This window comes from Dermochelys coriacea, chromosome 4, assembly GCF_009764565.3.
Source record: "Dermochelys coriacea isolate rDerCor1 chromosome 4, rDerCor1.pri.v4, whole genome shotgun sequence".
Classification (NCBI taxonomy): domain Eukaryota; kingdom Metazoa; phylum Chordata; order Testudines; family Dermochelyidae; genus Dermochelys; species Dermochelys coriacea.
This window is the reverse complement of record NC_050071.1, coordinates 94051119-94065802: the sequence shown is the minus strand read 5'-3', so window position 1 is coordinate 94065802 and position 14684 is coordinate 94051119. Positions and strand designations below refer to the sequence as shown.

Sequence of the window (14684 nt, the reverse complement as noted above, 5' to 3'; positions counted from 1 at the left end):
CTCCCCTCTTCTTCCAAGTCCTAAAAATCTTGACTTTAAGAAGAATGTTACTTTTTGGGTACTTTGTTGATTTAGCATAGCTACAGCAAATTGAATCCTGAGGAGCCTCTTGCATGGCAGAAAAGCCCTATGTGTGTCAAGAACTGCTCGTATGAAGGGAATTCTCTGTGCAGGACAGATGTGGGACTTTTTCATATTGATCGAAAGTCCTAATCTCTCATAGCTTGAGAAAGCTCTTTTGAAATGTGAGTTTGAGGAGCCCATCATCTAGATAAGGGTAAACAAAAATACCTTGTCTTCTCAAAGGAGCTGCTACAGAAGAAAGGCATTTTGTAAAACTCTAGGGGCAGCAGATAGGCCAGAAGGAAGGTCCTTATACTGGAAATGCATTAGCACCATAAAAGCAGAAATATTTGTGGTGATTTGGTCTGATATGGTATCTACACAGGGATAAAAGACCCGCCGCCTGGCTGTGGTTGGCCTGGGTCAACTGACTTGGGCTCATGGGGCTCGGGTTCTGGGGCTAAAAATCGCTGCATAGAGAATCTGGCTCTAGCCTGAGCCCAAATGTCTACACAGTTATTTTTTCAGCCCTGGAGCCCAAGCCCTGCAACTCTGAGTCCGCTGACCCAGGCCCGATATGCGGTTTTTATCCTTGTGTAGATATACTCAGAGATACAGAAATAAGCTACCACAATAACTGATGTAAATGTGTGAATCTGTGATGAAGAAACTTGTTGATTCCATAATTAACTTTGGATGTGTTAGATGAAATTTATGAAGGAATTTACACCAATGAGCACTCTTTGCTTTCAGTTTAGGATCCAACGCTGACAGATCTGGAGCCAATGAATCTCCTTAGTGTAATGTCACACCACTAACAGGTGCTTTTTTGTCTTTTGCCATCTTTTTTGGAACATAGATGGACAATCTAACGGTTCTTCTCTCACCACTCACTTCTTGCCTCAGAGGACAGTGCCAAGGGAGTCTCTGGAGCTTTCATTGTTGGCTCACAGTTTGAGAACAGACTGTGTGGCAGTCATGGAACTCTATCCCAGAGCCAAAATCAGACCTTCCATCATAGTACTCTTTTTCTTCGAGTTAGCTGTACAAGGTGCTGACAACCATCTTTTTAACTTGTGCTTGAATCCCTTAGAGTTATCAATTCCAAGCAGCTTTGCCAGCAAAGCTTCTTGAAGAAAAAGGGCCTGCTGCCTGTTCAGATGCTCCTTACATGCTCTCTGAGTGAACATACCGTAGATAGAACAAGTCAAATAAGAGTGGTCCTCACCAAGACATGCCAAGCATCTGACATGGGTGTCCAGTTCCAGGAAGACTATCAGGCAAGATGCACACCTCTTAAAGCTGAATTGCTTTGCCTTTGGATCTGCCATTTAGCCAGTAGATGAAACTGATTTTAACAACTATTTAGCTACACTAAAAACAACAACTGACCAAATAACTAATTATTCTTATCCTAATTATACTAACTATACTAAAAGTAAAAAGCTATCCAAGTCACTAAAAAGTCTTGAGAGAAGGCTCTGGATCCAAGAGATCTGGAGACATCCATATCTGTCTGCTGCTGTAGTTGGAAGGAACAGAGATGGCAGAGGGCAACACATCCCCTGATCCTCAGAGTGTTTGGGAACATTGAGGGGAAGGATAGGATGGACATGCAAGTACTGTAATGGGTGCCGCTATGAGAACATTGCAACATCTCAGCTGCACCAGCCACCATCAGTGGGAATATGTGGAGAACACTCAAAGAAGAATTATGTTTCCTCATTCTGACTTTTCTTCACATTAACACAGTCCTCTTCAAACAGGATTACATCAATGTGAAACAAGAACCTTTTCGTACATCCCACAGTGTCTACATAGGGGATTTTCAATACAGAACTTTGGTGTGCACTGCTAGTCACAACCCCATAGTCCAACTGTGGGGCAAAGTAGACATGCCCTCTAAGAGATTTCAATAGAGAAGGTGTAAGGAAGGGATGGGGAGCTGAGGAGAAAGCAAGTAGGAGAAGCTAAAAGCTTTGTGCAGCTGAAAGAATTATTGTAACATCACATGTACTCATCCTGTACTGGCCTGAGTTTTATAAAAAAAAACTTGAAGTAGATGACTGAAACATTTGGATGTTAACGATTACAAAACAAAAGATTAACAGCAAGCACACACCTTGTAGAAGCTAAAGAGCTTACCTGTTTTAGAACTTCTACTAAAACTAAACAAAAAATGAAATCTACAGCTAAGTCCCTCCTTTCAAGTAGATAATCTCTCTCACGCTGTTGCTCATCCCTAAAGGAAGAAATTAAGAACAAACATTATATGTAGGACTGAATTCAGATACATAGTATAAGAGTTATATATTAGTGCTTGGTTGGTTGTTTTAAAGTAAAAATAGTCAGATACATATCCAATACAGTACATGGTTAGGAAAGAATTAGAGGTTTGGGGGGCAGCAGGATTGGGGGGGGGATTGTTTCAGGAGGCCAGAAAATCCTTCTGATTTTTTTCTTACTGCTTCCATGCCTTGTTTCCCTTGCCCCTCCCAAAAGGTAGCAAAAAAAAAAAAAAACAACAACCCAACCCCCCACTCTCAAGAGGACATGAACTAGTTAGGAATCACTTCAGAGTGCATCAACACTGCTCCTTAAATTACCCCTAGGAATAATTAAGTTATTCAAGGTGTTACTTCTCCCCAGGTTAAGGGCAAAATCTGAGAAACTTTAGCCTCTTCTGACCCAGGAAATAAGACCCCAAAATATGAAATGTTTTGTTATCCAAAAATAGCACTTCCAAATAGCACACTTCTCAGCGATGTGCCCCTCATCTAGGCAAATTACACTTTTATAGTAATAAACATATGAACCAAATGTTGATTTGGTGGGGGGAAAAAATGCAATGGCACTTACCCCTTAGATTTTGTGCTAGATCGAGGTCTGTATTCATAAGATTCATCTTCAGTTCCATTTTGACGCCTGTACCAGTCAAACAAGGTGCGTAGTAAGGAGGGGAGACAGTGCTCTGCTACTGAGCTCATAGAGCTTATCAACTGGAAAGATAAAAAAGGTACATTGGTTAATGTAAGATTTATAATTTAGTTACTTCAAATCATCCTCTCTTCTAGATTTATTAATACTATCTGAATAGTTCTATGCTATGTTAGAGTAATTTTTGCACAAAATAATCTTTATGTTCATTCAAGGGAATTTTTGTAATCACAACATTCTAAATCAAACATAATGAAAAACGTATTATAAAGAAACAAGCAAATATTATAAAGTTAATCTGGAGCTTTGAAATACTCTATATAGGCAACCATGCTAAAATTAACTAGAAGATGCTAAATATTTTAAAATAATGCACCTGAACGCTGTCACAAAGCAAATTCACATTTAAAGCACACAATTATTTCACAATATAAATTATGGAAAAGTGATATTCTTCCCAATGTGTTTATGAACACACTTCTCTTCAGAAGTCTTATGAGGCTGTGTCAGGGGTTTGTGGCTCCAGATAAAGTGGTTACTGGAGTGCTCCTAGATGACGCATAGTCAGACGAACCAGCTCCAAGCAGACTAAGATCAGAGGCCTGGCACAGTGATCTTTCAGTCGGGAACATTTTAAGTTTAACTTGAGGTTTCCTAGATCTCTGGGTTTATTTGCAAAATGACTTCCAAATAGCACACTTCTCAGTGATGTGCCCCTCATCTAGGCAAATTAAGCACTTACCCTACCCATCATTTAAGAGCATTTCTGTCTCGCATACTGGGCAGTTTTTGCAACCTAGGGATGAGTTCACTTTTGATTGAACCAGTACTGAGAGTACTTCCCCAGTAAATAAACAAAAATAGTTTCTTCAAAAAGAAACAAAAAGGAAACACTGTACAATTCCAACATTAACCTAACTAGCTAGCTAGTACTTAACTGCTAATTACATAAAATTTAGAGGCAGCCACTGAGAGCTCCAATTCGTAGCCATGAGCAGTAAGAAGGAACAGAGGGAAAGTTGGAACACACTTGCCCTATTTGCCCTCAGCTGGAGACACAAGGACACTAAGGATACATGAGTCATCTCATCGGGTACTGCTGAACATAAGTCTCTAGCTTGAGTGCACAGGAAACACATGCACCAATAATGGAATATATATATGTGGACATGCATTCAACAAAGAAAGAAGTTTTCCACTGCCACACTTTCTTCCTTTTCCTTTCTGATCATTGGTCAATGCCAATGATTGGAAAGTTTTATTTAAAAACAGGGGTGGGCAAACTTTTTGGCCCGAGGGCCACATCGGGGTTGTGAAACTGGAGTGCCAGGTAGGGAAGGCTGTGCCTCCCCAAACAGCCTGGCCCCACCCCCTATCCACCCCCACCCACTGACTGCCCTCTCAGAACCTCCGACCCATCCAACCCTCCCCTCTCCCCCCCGCCCCAGGCTCCTTGTCCCCTGGCCGCCCCCTCCAGGCACCCCCTGCCCCTAACCTCCCCCCCGGGACCCCACCCCCTATCCAACTCCCCCCCCCCCCCCCGCTCTCTGCCCCGACTGCCTACCAGGCTCCCCTACCCAAACTCCTTCACTGCCATGTGCGCTGCTACTGCCTCCCCCTTACCATGCCGCTCAGAGCGGCAGGAGCTTGCAGCCCTGCTGCCTGGATGGAGCCAGCCGTGCTGCCTGTGCAGTGGCGTAACTGCGGGGGAGGAGAGGCAGTGGGGGAGGGGCCAGGGGCTAGCCTCCCCAGCCAGGAGCTCAAGGGATGGGCAGGACGGTCCTGCAGGCTGGATGTGGTCCGCGGGCCGTAGTTTGCCCACCTCTGCCTTAAGGTGTGTTAGCACATTCACGCTTTAGGATTTAGAAAGAAAATAATGCATTAAAGCAATCAAGGTGGCAAGATAATACAACATTTTTTAAAAACTAGGCAAAATACTATATTTCTTTATTATTTTTCAAATATTGTGGTTAACGATACTATAGAACATTCTATCCTATAAAACATACTTCACTATTTATAGTTTTTAACCATGATCAATTTCAATCCTGTACTTTGCAAAGACAAAACTACTCACTCTTCATAATTATCTTTTTGAACCAAGGACAAGAAGTCATCTTTAACAGGAGTAGTTAGACTTTATCAGGAGGAGGAAGAAAGAAGGGGAATAACCTAAGAAAGGAAGCTCTAAGACCCCTTCAATTTGCAAGCTACTTTCCCTCTCTCCAGTCTGCCTTTTAGTCTTTTTAGCACCACTCAATATCTTACTTTATTTACTATTCCTTTCGTCATCTATTTCTATAGCCTCCTTCTGTATTCTCTTTCCTCATGCTGAGTTCAGCTTCTCACTCCAACATAGTGCTGTTCAACTGGAAAAGGTTTAGAAAGGTAGCCTCCATGATTCTCTTTCCCCCTCACTCCAACTCAGAGTCTCCCTTTTCTCTCCAACTGGGCTGTCTACTCAGCTTCGCCTTTGGGTCTCTCCTTACATTCTCCTCTTCTGCTGCAACAGAGCCAGAGCTCTGACAATGCTGCTGCAGGAGCTGCTGCAATGCTGAAAACCACCTATGTTGCAAAACAGCTCCCTCTGCATTTTGGCTTTCAGAGACACTTACTCACTTCTAAATAACATGTTCTATCGCTCTCTGGACATTACATTAAATGAGTATAGCACAATCGGAGATGGGGACACAAAAAACACAACCACATGCCATATATTGAGTAGCAAGGCTGTAAATTCAATTATGATCAAATATGTCTGAATACCCATCATTAACTACTGCTTCACAGGCCATCTTGGCTGGCCAGTTTCAGTCAGGTCACTTGATAAATCCCTCAAGCAGGCTGAGGATGGGGATTGTTTGGGGTTGGATTGGAGGTCCCCAGGCCCTCTGTCACAATGCTAAACACGCAAATCAGAAGAAACATGCAAAGGAACAATCTACCAAAATGATCTGGACATAAATAAACAGTGAGCTGCATACAACAATATATTATTCAATAATAAAGTTAGGAGTTAAGTACTTTAGGACAGGCAATAAACCACCAGGGCTCTACTTGTATCCACCTGCATAGAGCTCCATGCAGGATTGAAACCCATGTGATGACAGAACTAGAAACAATAACTAGTAGATAAAAGCCCATGCTGTAGAACGAGTGTGGCAGTTTGGCCACGTAATCCACCATCCATGCAGTCTCCTGCATACAACCAATTAAAGTGTAGCATGCAAATTAATAGCAGAGTAAGTGTGCTGACTTATTGCATTATCTCCGAATACACAATGGTTCAGGGCTCTTGGCATGGCATAGATACATGCCTTACTGTAGCTGTATACCACATGGGTATAATTTGTAAAGTTTAAATGGCTGAGAACTTAAAAACTGGATTGTATCCCAGTGATGATTGAATCTAGTGATATTCTAAATAATCAGAATTCTCAACCACACTTATAGCTGTTTTCATCACTTCACACTGACTCAGACATTCTAGGCTTCAGAGTGACAAACAAACAGAATGACAGTCCTGGAATCTTATATAGATAAGCACTAAGGCCCTGATCTTGGAGAGACTTGCACAAACACTTAACTTTACGCACTGTGAGTAGTTCCCTTGAAATGAATGAAACACAATGGGGCATTAGAGAATACAGTAAGGAGCACTACAGAAAATCCTCAAGTTAAGCAGATTAGAGGATACATCTGTCATAAATTTAAAGGGAAGGGTAACCACCTTTCTGTATACAGTGCTATAAAATCCCTCCTGGCCAGAGGCAGAATCCTTTCACCTGTAAAGGGTTAAGAAGCTAAGGTAACCTCACTGGCACCTGACCCAAAATGACCAATGAGGGGACAAGATACTTTGAAATCTGGAGGGGGGGGCGGAGGGAAGGTTTTTGTCTGTCTATGTGATACCTTTGTTGGGAATAGATCAAGGATGCAAACTCTCCAATTCCTGTAGAGTTAGTAAGTAATCTAGCTAGAAAATGTGTTAGGTTTTCTTTGTTTTTTGGCTTGTAAATTCGCTGGAGGAAATTCCTGTTTTTGTGTCTTTTTGTAATTTAAGATTTTGCCTAGAGCAATTCTCTATGTTTTGAATTTGACTGCCTGTAAGATTATCTTCCATTCTGATCTTACAGAGTTGTTCTCTTATCTTTTTTTGTTCTTCTAATAAAGTTCTGATTTTTAAGAATCTGATTGGGTTTTTTGGGTCTTAAAAATCCAAGGGGTTTGTCTCATCTTGTTTATTCTCAAGCCTCCCCAGGAAAGGGGGTATAAGGGCTTTGGAGGGGATATTTTGGGAAAATAGGAACTCCAAGAGGTCCTTTCCCTGTTCTTTGTCTAAAATACTTGTTGGTGGCAGCGTTTTACCTAATCCAAGGGCAAAGACTTTGTGCCTTGGGGAAGTTTTAACCTAAGGTGGTAGAAATAAACTTAGGGGGTCTTTCATGCAGGTCCCCAGATCTGTACCCTGGAGTTCAGAGTGGGGAAGGAACCTTGACATCATCATATGATTATTATGCCTTCCACTCAAAAGGACCTTACAGTAATTGAGCCTTACAAAAATCACTGAAATTATCATTATTTTAGAGATGGGAAAACTTAGACAAAAACATTAAAATGACTTGTCCAAGGTTACATGAAGTCTGTGACGAAGCCAGAAACATATAATCCTTATCTTCCAGCTCCTGGTCTCATTTTTACATCCTATTTTGGATTTGTCATCTTCAAATTATTTATTATGAGAATATTATATCACCTTTTAGAGTAGGTAACAAAAATCGGACTTATTATCTCTGGTAATTATTTAACATAAAACAGTACACTACCATTCTAAGTTCATCATCTGAACAGTAGAACTGTTATCCTCCGCTTGCATGGAACACCTTAATTCCATAAAACCTGAAAAAATAAAAACAGACAATGCAGTATCTTAAATGAAAGCATTTCCTACCTGATCAAATTGAAGATCTTCACCTCTTTGAAGGGATCTTGACAAGAGCTTTTCCTAGAAACAGAATAAAAATCATTAGAGAGTATGAAGCATGCAATTAGCTAAAAGCAAAGCATTGCAACAAGCAAAACAAGCAAATGTGATTTAACATAGGTGTAAAAAGCAGGAATCAACATACTTTATGAAAATGTAAAGAGGTATAAATCAGTCTCAATTCCAGCTATATTTTCCAGCTGGAAAAAAATTTTAAGATGTGAACTGAATACAGAAAAGATCAGAGATGAACAAGCTAGTTTGGTGGCTTAGTTGTCGCACTATACGCTGTCAAACACAAAACCAGGAATTTCTGAATTCCAGAAGCTGTCTAGGTCTCATTCCTTAGCAGGGGCTTAAAAAGATCATCATGCTGCTCCACCTGGATAGCTGGTGATGAGTGACAAACTGACTTCTATGGAAATCCCATCCGGCCCTCCTACACACAGCATATTCATGATCATGGGAGACAGATATAGGGAGAAAGGAAGTTGTAAGAGGGGAAACAATAAGGTTTTCATGAAAGTGGAACCGCAATCCAATCCCCATCTATTTTTTTGCCCCTTACTTTCCCTACTGTGAAGGAGAGAGAAAGTGATGTATAATAACATTAAGATACCAGTTATAAGTACACTTACATTTGAGATAGCCTTATAGAGGAAAAATGCAATATTAATATCAGACAAAAGTTACAAGTTTGTATCAGTACCTCATTACTATCAATCATTATAAAATATATGTGTTGAGCAAATATATTCATGATAAAATGATGAAATAAATATTAAAATATTAAAAGAAAAAATGTTCAGAAACTTGAACAAAAGTACCCATTTAAAATACTTCTCAGTATTACTCTATTGTGTTTGATTTATGATCTTCAAGATTACCCAAACTGATGTTATCAAAAATACAATTTTAAGCCTCTTCCCATGAGGCCAAGCCAAGAAAGAAACAGACACAAATTCCTTAGTCCCACATTATTCTGTGGGCCATGATCTACTAGTTAATTAGGGCTGCCAACCATCTATTCACAAAAACCCAAACACCGTTGCCCACCCCTACCTTACCCCTGCCCCGTTCATTCCATCCCCCTTCCCTCCATTGCTCACTCTCCCCCACTCTAATTCACTTCCACTGGGCTGGGGCAGGGGGTTGGGGTGCGGAAGGGGGTGCGAGCCCTGGTCTACAAGGTGGGACTGACAGGTTCAGAATGTGGGAGGGGGCTCCGGGCTGAGCCTGGGACAGGCGGTTGGGGTGCAGGAAGAGGTTCGGGGTGCAGGTTCTGGGAGGGAGTTTGTGTGTGGGAGGGGGCTCAGGGCTAGGGCTGGGACAGGGGGTTGGGGTGCCAGACGGGATGAGGGATGTGCGGGCTTACCTCAGGTGGCTCCCAGAAGCAGCCGGCATGTCTGGCTCCTAGGCTCAGGAGCAGCCAGGCAGCTCTGTGTGCTACCCCTGCCTGCAGGCACTGCCCTCACAGCTCCCATTGGGCATGGTTCCCAGCCAAGGGAAGCTGCAGAGTCAGCACTCGGGGGGGGGGCAGCACACAGGGACCCCCCTGGACACTCCTGAGCCTAGGAGCCACAGGGATGTGCCAATTGCTTCTGGGAGCCATGCGGAGCCAGGGCAGGTAGGGAGACTGCCTTAGCCCCACTGTACTGCTGACTGGACTTTTAGTGGCCTATTAAAATCTCCCAGATTGGTTTCAGTAGCCACCAGGAGATCCAGAAGACTCCCGGCCAATCCGGGAGAGTTGGCAACCCTATAGTTAATACTCTGAACCAAAGCAAGGTTCCATAGTAATGAACGTAAGTGGGAAGTAAGAGTCATAAATAACAAAGCGTGTTGACAACTTTTCAGTAATTACAGATGAACTTTAAGGTTCATTCATTTTTATTTTTAAATAAATAAATAGAATCAGCAAGTAGGTCACTGATTTTTACAATTTAACCATCGACCACTTAAATTTAACAGAAAAGAAAATGTTCTTGAAAAAAATATTTTTATAGTTCAATTAGTAGTCTTTCCACCCTAGCTAAAGATTTGAGATCTGAAAAAATGAAAACAAAACAAATCAGACTAAACCACACCACACCCTTCAGAAATGGTAAGTAACTAATTGCACAGGTCAACAGAAAGGTAACACTGGTAGCCTGATGGAAAATGGATTACGGCTACTCTAATTACATGTAAGGATGCATAACTTAAAACACAAAAAGAGAGAGAGAGAGAGAGAGAGAGAGAGAGAAAACATTTAATCAAGAGAAATACAACCTCCAAATCTTACTGGCAGAGAATAATAAGAAAACAAATCCCAACCACTTCTTATATGGTAATTTCTAGAAAAAATAAAATGCACGTATGCCATTCTAGCATGTGCGCACAGCTCTATTTGTACAAAACAACAATGAATATTTTAAAATTACCTCTGCAGTGATCAATCTGAATTAAAGAACTAGAATGTGGATTCATGAGGCTCAGTGCATGGGTACATGGAAAATAAACCCCACCCTGTCAAACTAACCAGATATTTTTTTGATGAGATTACAAATTTTGTTGATAAAGGAAATAGTGTTGATGTAATATATTTAGACTTCTGTAAGGTGTTGACTTGGTACTACATGACATTTCGATTAAAAATATTAGACATAAAATTAACACAGCACAAATTAAGTGGACAAAATATTAACTAACTGACATCTCAAAATGTAATTGTAAAGGGGAAATTATCATTGAGCAGATATATTTTCTGTGGGGTCCTATAGGGAGCGGTTCTTGGCCCTATACTATTTAACATTTTTATTAATGACCCAGAAAAAAAAATAAAATCATCACTAATGAAGCTTAAAAATGTCACAAGAATTGGGTCGGTGGTAAATAATTAAGAGGACAGGTCACCTATACAGAGCGATCTGGATTGCTTGGTGAGTAGGATGCAAGCAAACAATGTGTGTTTTAATATGGCTAAAGGTAAATGTATACATCTAGGAACAAAGAATGTAGGCCAGATTGACAGGATAGGGAACTCTATCCTGGGAAGCAAAGACTGAAAAAGATTTGAGGGCCATGGTAGGTAATCAGCTGAATATGTGCTCCTACTGTGAAGCTGTGGCCATAACAGTTAATGTGATCCTCAGGTGCGAAAAGAGGGAAATCCCAAGTAGGAGTAGAGAGGTTATTTTACCTTGTGTATTTGGCAGTGACGTGAATGCTGCTGGAAAATTGTGTCCAGTTCTAGTGTCCACAATTCAAGAAGGACGTTGACAAATTAGAGAGGGTTTAGAAAAGAGCCATGACAATGACTAAAGGATTAGAAAACATCCCTTATAGTGAATGACTCAAAGAGCTCAATCTATTTAGTTTAACAAAGAGAAGATGAAGGGGTGACAATCACAGTTGATAAAAACCTACATGGGGAACAAATATTTGATAACTGGGCTCTTCAGTCTAGCAGAGAAAGGTATAACACAATCCAATAGCTGGAATATGAACCTAGACAAATTCAGAGTGGAAATAAGTTGTACATTTTTAAGAGTGAAAGTAATTAACTATTGGAACAATTTACCAAGGGTTTTCGTGAATTCTCCATCACTGGACAATTTTGACACTTTTCTTGCAATTGCCTTAGCGCAAAGACCATGTTGATAGTTGATGTGCTGTACTGACTCTGGATATACACGTTCAGCAAGGATTTGCAGTCTATTGAGAATGACCCATGCAAATGCCTTGCCAGCAACACAAAAAAGAGATTCCTCTACAGTTGTTGCAATCTCTCATCTCCTTTGTTTGTATACAGTTATGATGTTGCAACCTTCGTGTCTTTTGGTGTCTCTCCTTCCCTTTAGCAGGCAAGCAAGACATTGTGCAGATGTTTAAGTACAACCTGTCCTCCTTATTTCAGTACTTCAGCCATTAAGAGAACTTCTTTCTGCCGATGATGCAGTCTTTTTCGCACACAATGACAAGGAGCTCCAGCAACTTTGCAATAGCTTTGCACTAGCCTGTGATGAAGCTGGAGTAATCCTCAGTCTAAAGACAACAATGATTTTGATACTAGATGTTTTGACGGCACCAGAAGTTTCAATAGTTAGCACCATGCTAGAAGTTGTGCATAAATTCTGCTATCTGGAATCAACTGTATCGGAAAACAGCAGCAGGAACTATGAACATAGATACCAGAGGAGTAATTCGGATCCAAAGACAGTGGGGGTGATGATGGACAGTTAGCTCGCTGAGCAGGCAAGTTCAGCCTCTTCACCTCTCCTTTTCTAAACATGTCATCAGTGCCTTACTACATACCATTTATACCACACATTTACATCCACTAAACCAGCGGTTGGCAACCTGCATCACGCATGCCAAAGATGGCACGTGAGCTGATTTTTACTGGCACGCTGCTGCCAGCCGGAATCCCGGCCTCCAGCCCTGCTCAGCTTGTTGCTGGTCTGGGTGAACGGAACCCCAGGCCGGCAGCGGGCTGAGCGGGGCCGGCTGGCAGGAGCCGATGGATGGAACCCCAGACCAGCGGCGGGCTGATCGGTGTAGTGTATTAAATTTCTCCCCGTAGGAATATGCTACTTGTGGAGCACCAGGACTGGCAGCCGTAAGTAGTACACCATAAGTAGCAAAAAGAAAAGGAGTACTTGTGGCACCTTAGAGACTAACAAATTTATTAGAGCATAAGCTTTCGTGAGCTACAGCTCACTTCATCGGATGCATTTACATGAAAGCTTATGCTCTAATAAATTTGTTAGTCTCTAAGGTGCCACAAGTACTCCTTTTCTTTTTGTGAATACAGACTAACACGGCTGCTACTCTGAAACCTGTCATAAGTAGCACATTCCTACGGGGAGAAATTTAATACACTACACCAGTGTAGGGAAGGCCGTGCCTCCCCGAACAGCTGGCCCACTTCCCGCCCCCTGACTGCCCCCCCTCATAACCCCTGATTCATCCAACCCTACCCACCCCCCGCTCCTTGTCCCCTGACCACCCCCTCCCGGGATCCTCTGCCCCCGACTGCCCCCCTAAGAACCCTCCGCCCTGCTCCTTGTCTCCTAACCACCCCCCTTGGAACCCCTACCCCCATCTGCCCCCCTGGACCCCACCCAAGCCCCCCGCTCCTGACTGCCCCGACCCCATCAGGCCCCCCGGGACTCCCATGCCTATCTAACCACTCCTGTTCCCCGTCCCCTTACTATGCTGCTCAGAGCATCAGCCATAAGTAGTACACCGTAAGTAGCACAGTCCTATGGGGAGCAATTTAATACACTACACCCGCCCATGCTCAGCCTGCTGATGGTCTGGAATTCTCAAAGTATGTTCTCTCACCTCTTATCAAAAATTACACTACAATTAGCTTAAAAACTTGAAAATTTAAAAACTTTGTATATTATAATGATTGTTAAAAAATGTATAATGTTAATAAATACACAGGTTTGATGAAACAAAGTAGTTGTACTTATGTGCCTGTGCTTGATTTGTGTTTTTGATGATTTACCTTCTACAAAAATCTCACGTCTCGCACCCCCAGAAAGGGCATCTCGCACCTCCAGGGGGCGCGTGCAATCCCAGGTTAAGAACCACTGCACTAAACTGGTAAGATCTGCATTTTAATTTAATTTTAAATGAAGCTTCTTAAACATTTTAAAAACCTTGTTTACGTTACATACAACAATAGTTTAGTTACATAATATAGACTTATAGAGAGAGAGACCTTCTAAAAATGTTAAAATGTATTACTGGCACGCGAAACCTTAAATTAGAGTGAATAAATGAAGACTCGGCACACCACTTCTGAAAGGTTGCCGACTCCTGCACTAAACAATACTAGGATAATGTAAAACAAAATTATATCCAACAACGTATTTATGTCCTCCTTGCATGCCAGGGGCTGTATGTTCTCCCTTGCATCCTCCCCATTCCAGAGACTCAATATCCCCTTGTCCATATTAGCCCTCCCACCCCAGGATCCACTGCCCTCTCTTCCACCTAATAGCAGAAGTCCTACATCTCTTCAAACCCCCTTCAAATGTTCCCCCCTCCCATACTTCTCTGAGTCTGGAACTTATGTCCCCTTCACCGCTCCAAATACCAGAGGCTCTATCTCCCCAGTGGGGGAAGGGAATGACACGCTCTATTCACAGTACTCTTCCCCCTTCATTCGGAATGGTACATGCATGCATACGTGTTTATAGGCTTGTGTGGTGGCATCATGTTGGAAGAAGGAAGCTCTCCTTGGCCTTCTGGCTCCCCCTTCTGGAACTCTTCTCTCCATTCACCAGTTATTTGGTATTTCCCTTCGGGGAGGCAGGAGTGTTTAAAGTGCTCCTGCTGTTGCGGATATCACTTCCGCCTCTGAAGCGGAGTTCACCTCACCTCTCTTCCTTCCCCTCCAAACCAGCCTGAAAGTTTGGTGGGGCGTAAGGGAAGGAATTGCATCCTTCCATCTCTAAAATTATGCTTGTGATAGTCTTAGCCTTAGCTTTACCTTTATGATCCACCACTTTTGGGCTTCATCTGAATATCTAACAATACAGAACTTTTATTTTTAAAAGAGAGAAAGAATCAGAATAGAAGACTGGCCTATTGACACTACTTGAAAAGAATTTGATTATGCTAAATAAACTAAATACTTCCTACATGAATTTTCATGAATTTCAGAAAGTATAATTATCATAGTAATTGCAATATCAAGTATTTG

The 14684-nt window shown here is 42.0% G+C and overlaps 1 protein-coding gene across 16 annotated transcripts in view; it reads right to left on the bottom strand.

Moving 5' to 3' along the window:
* Positions 1-14684, bottom strand: part of FRYL (FRY like transcription coactivator) — a 429780-nt gene that overhangs the window by 220839 nt on the left and 194257 nt on the right. For all 16 annotated transcript variants that reach the window (XM_043513888.1, XM_043513887.1, XM_043513879.1 and 13 more), the window contains 3 exons: positions 7952-8005; positions 2923-3062; positions 2209-2305 (listed from right to left, as the gene is read on the bottom strand). In XM_043513888.1, the coding sequence (XP_043369823.1) occupies positions 2209-2305; positions 2923-3062; positions 7952-8005 (291 nt within the window). The remainder of the gene's footprint in view (positions 1-2208; positions 2306-2922; positions 3063-7951; positions 8006-14684) is intronic.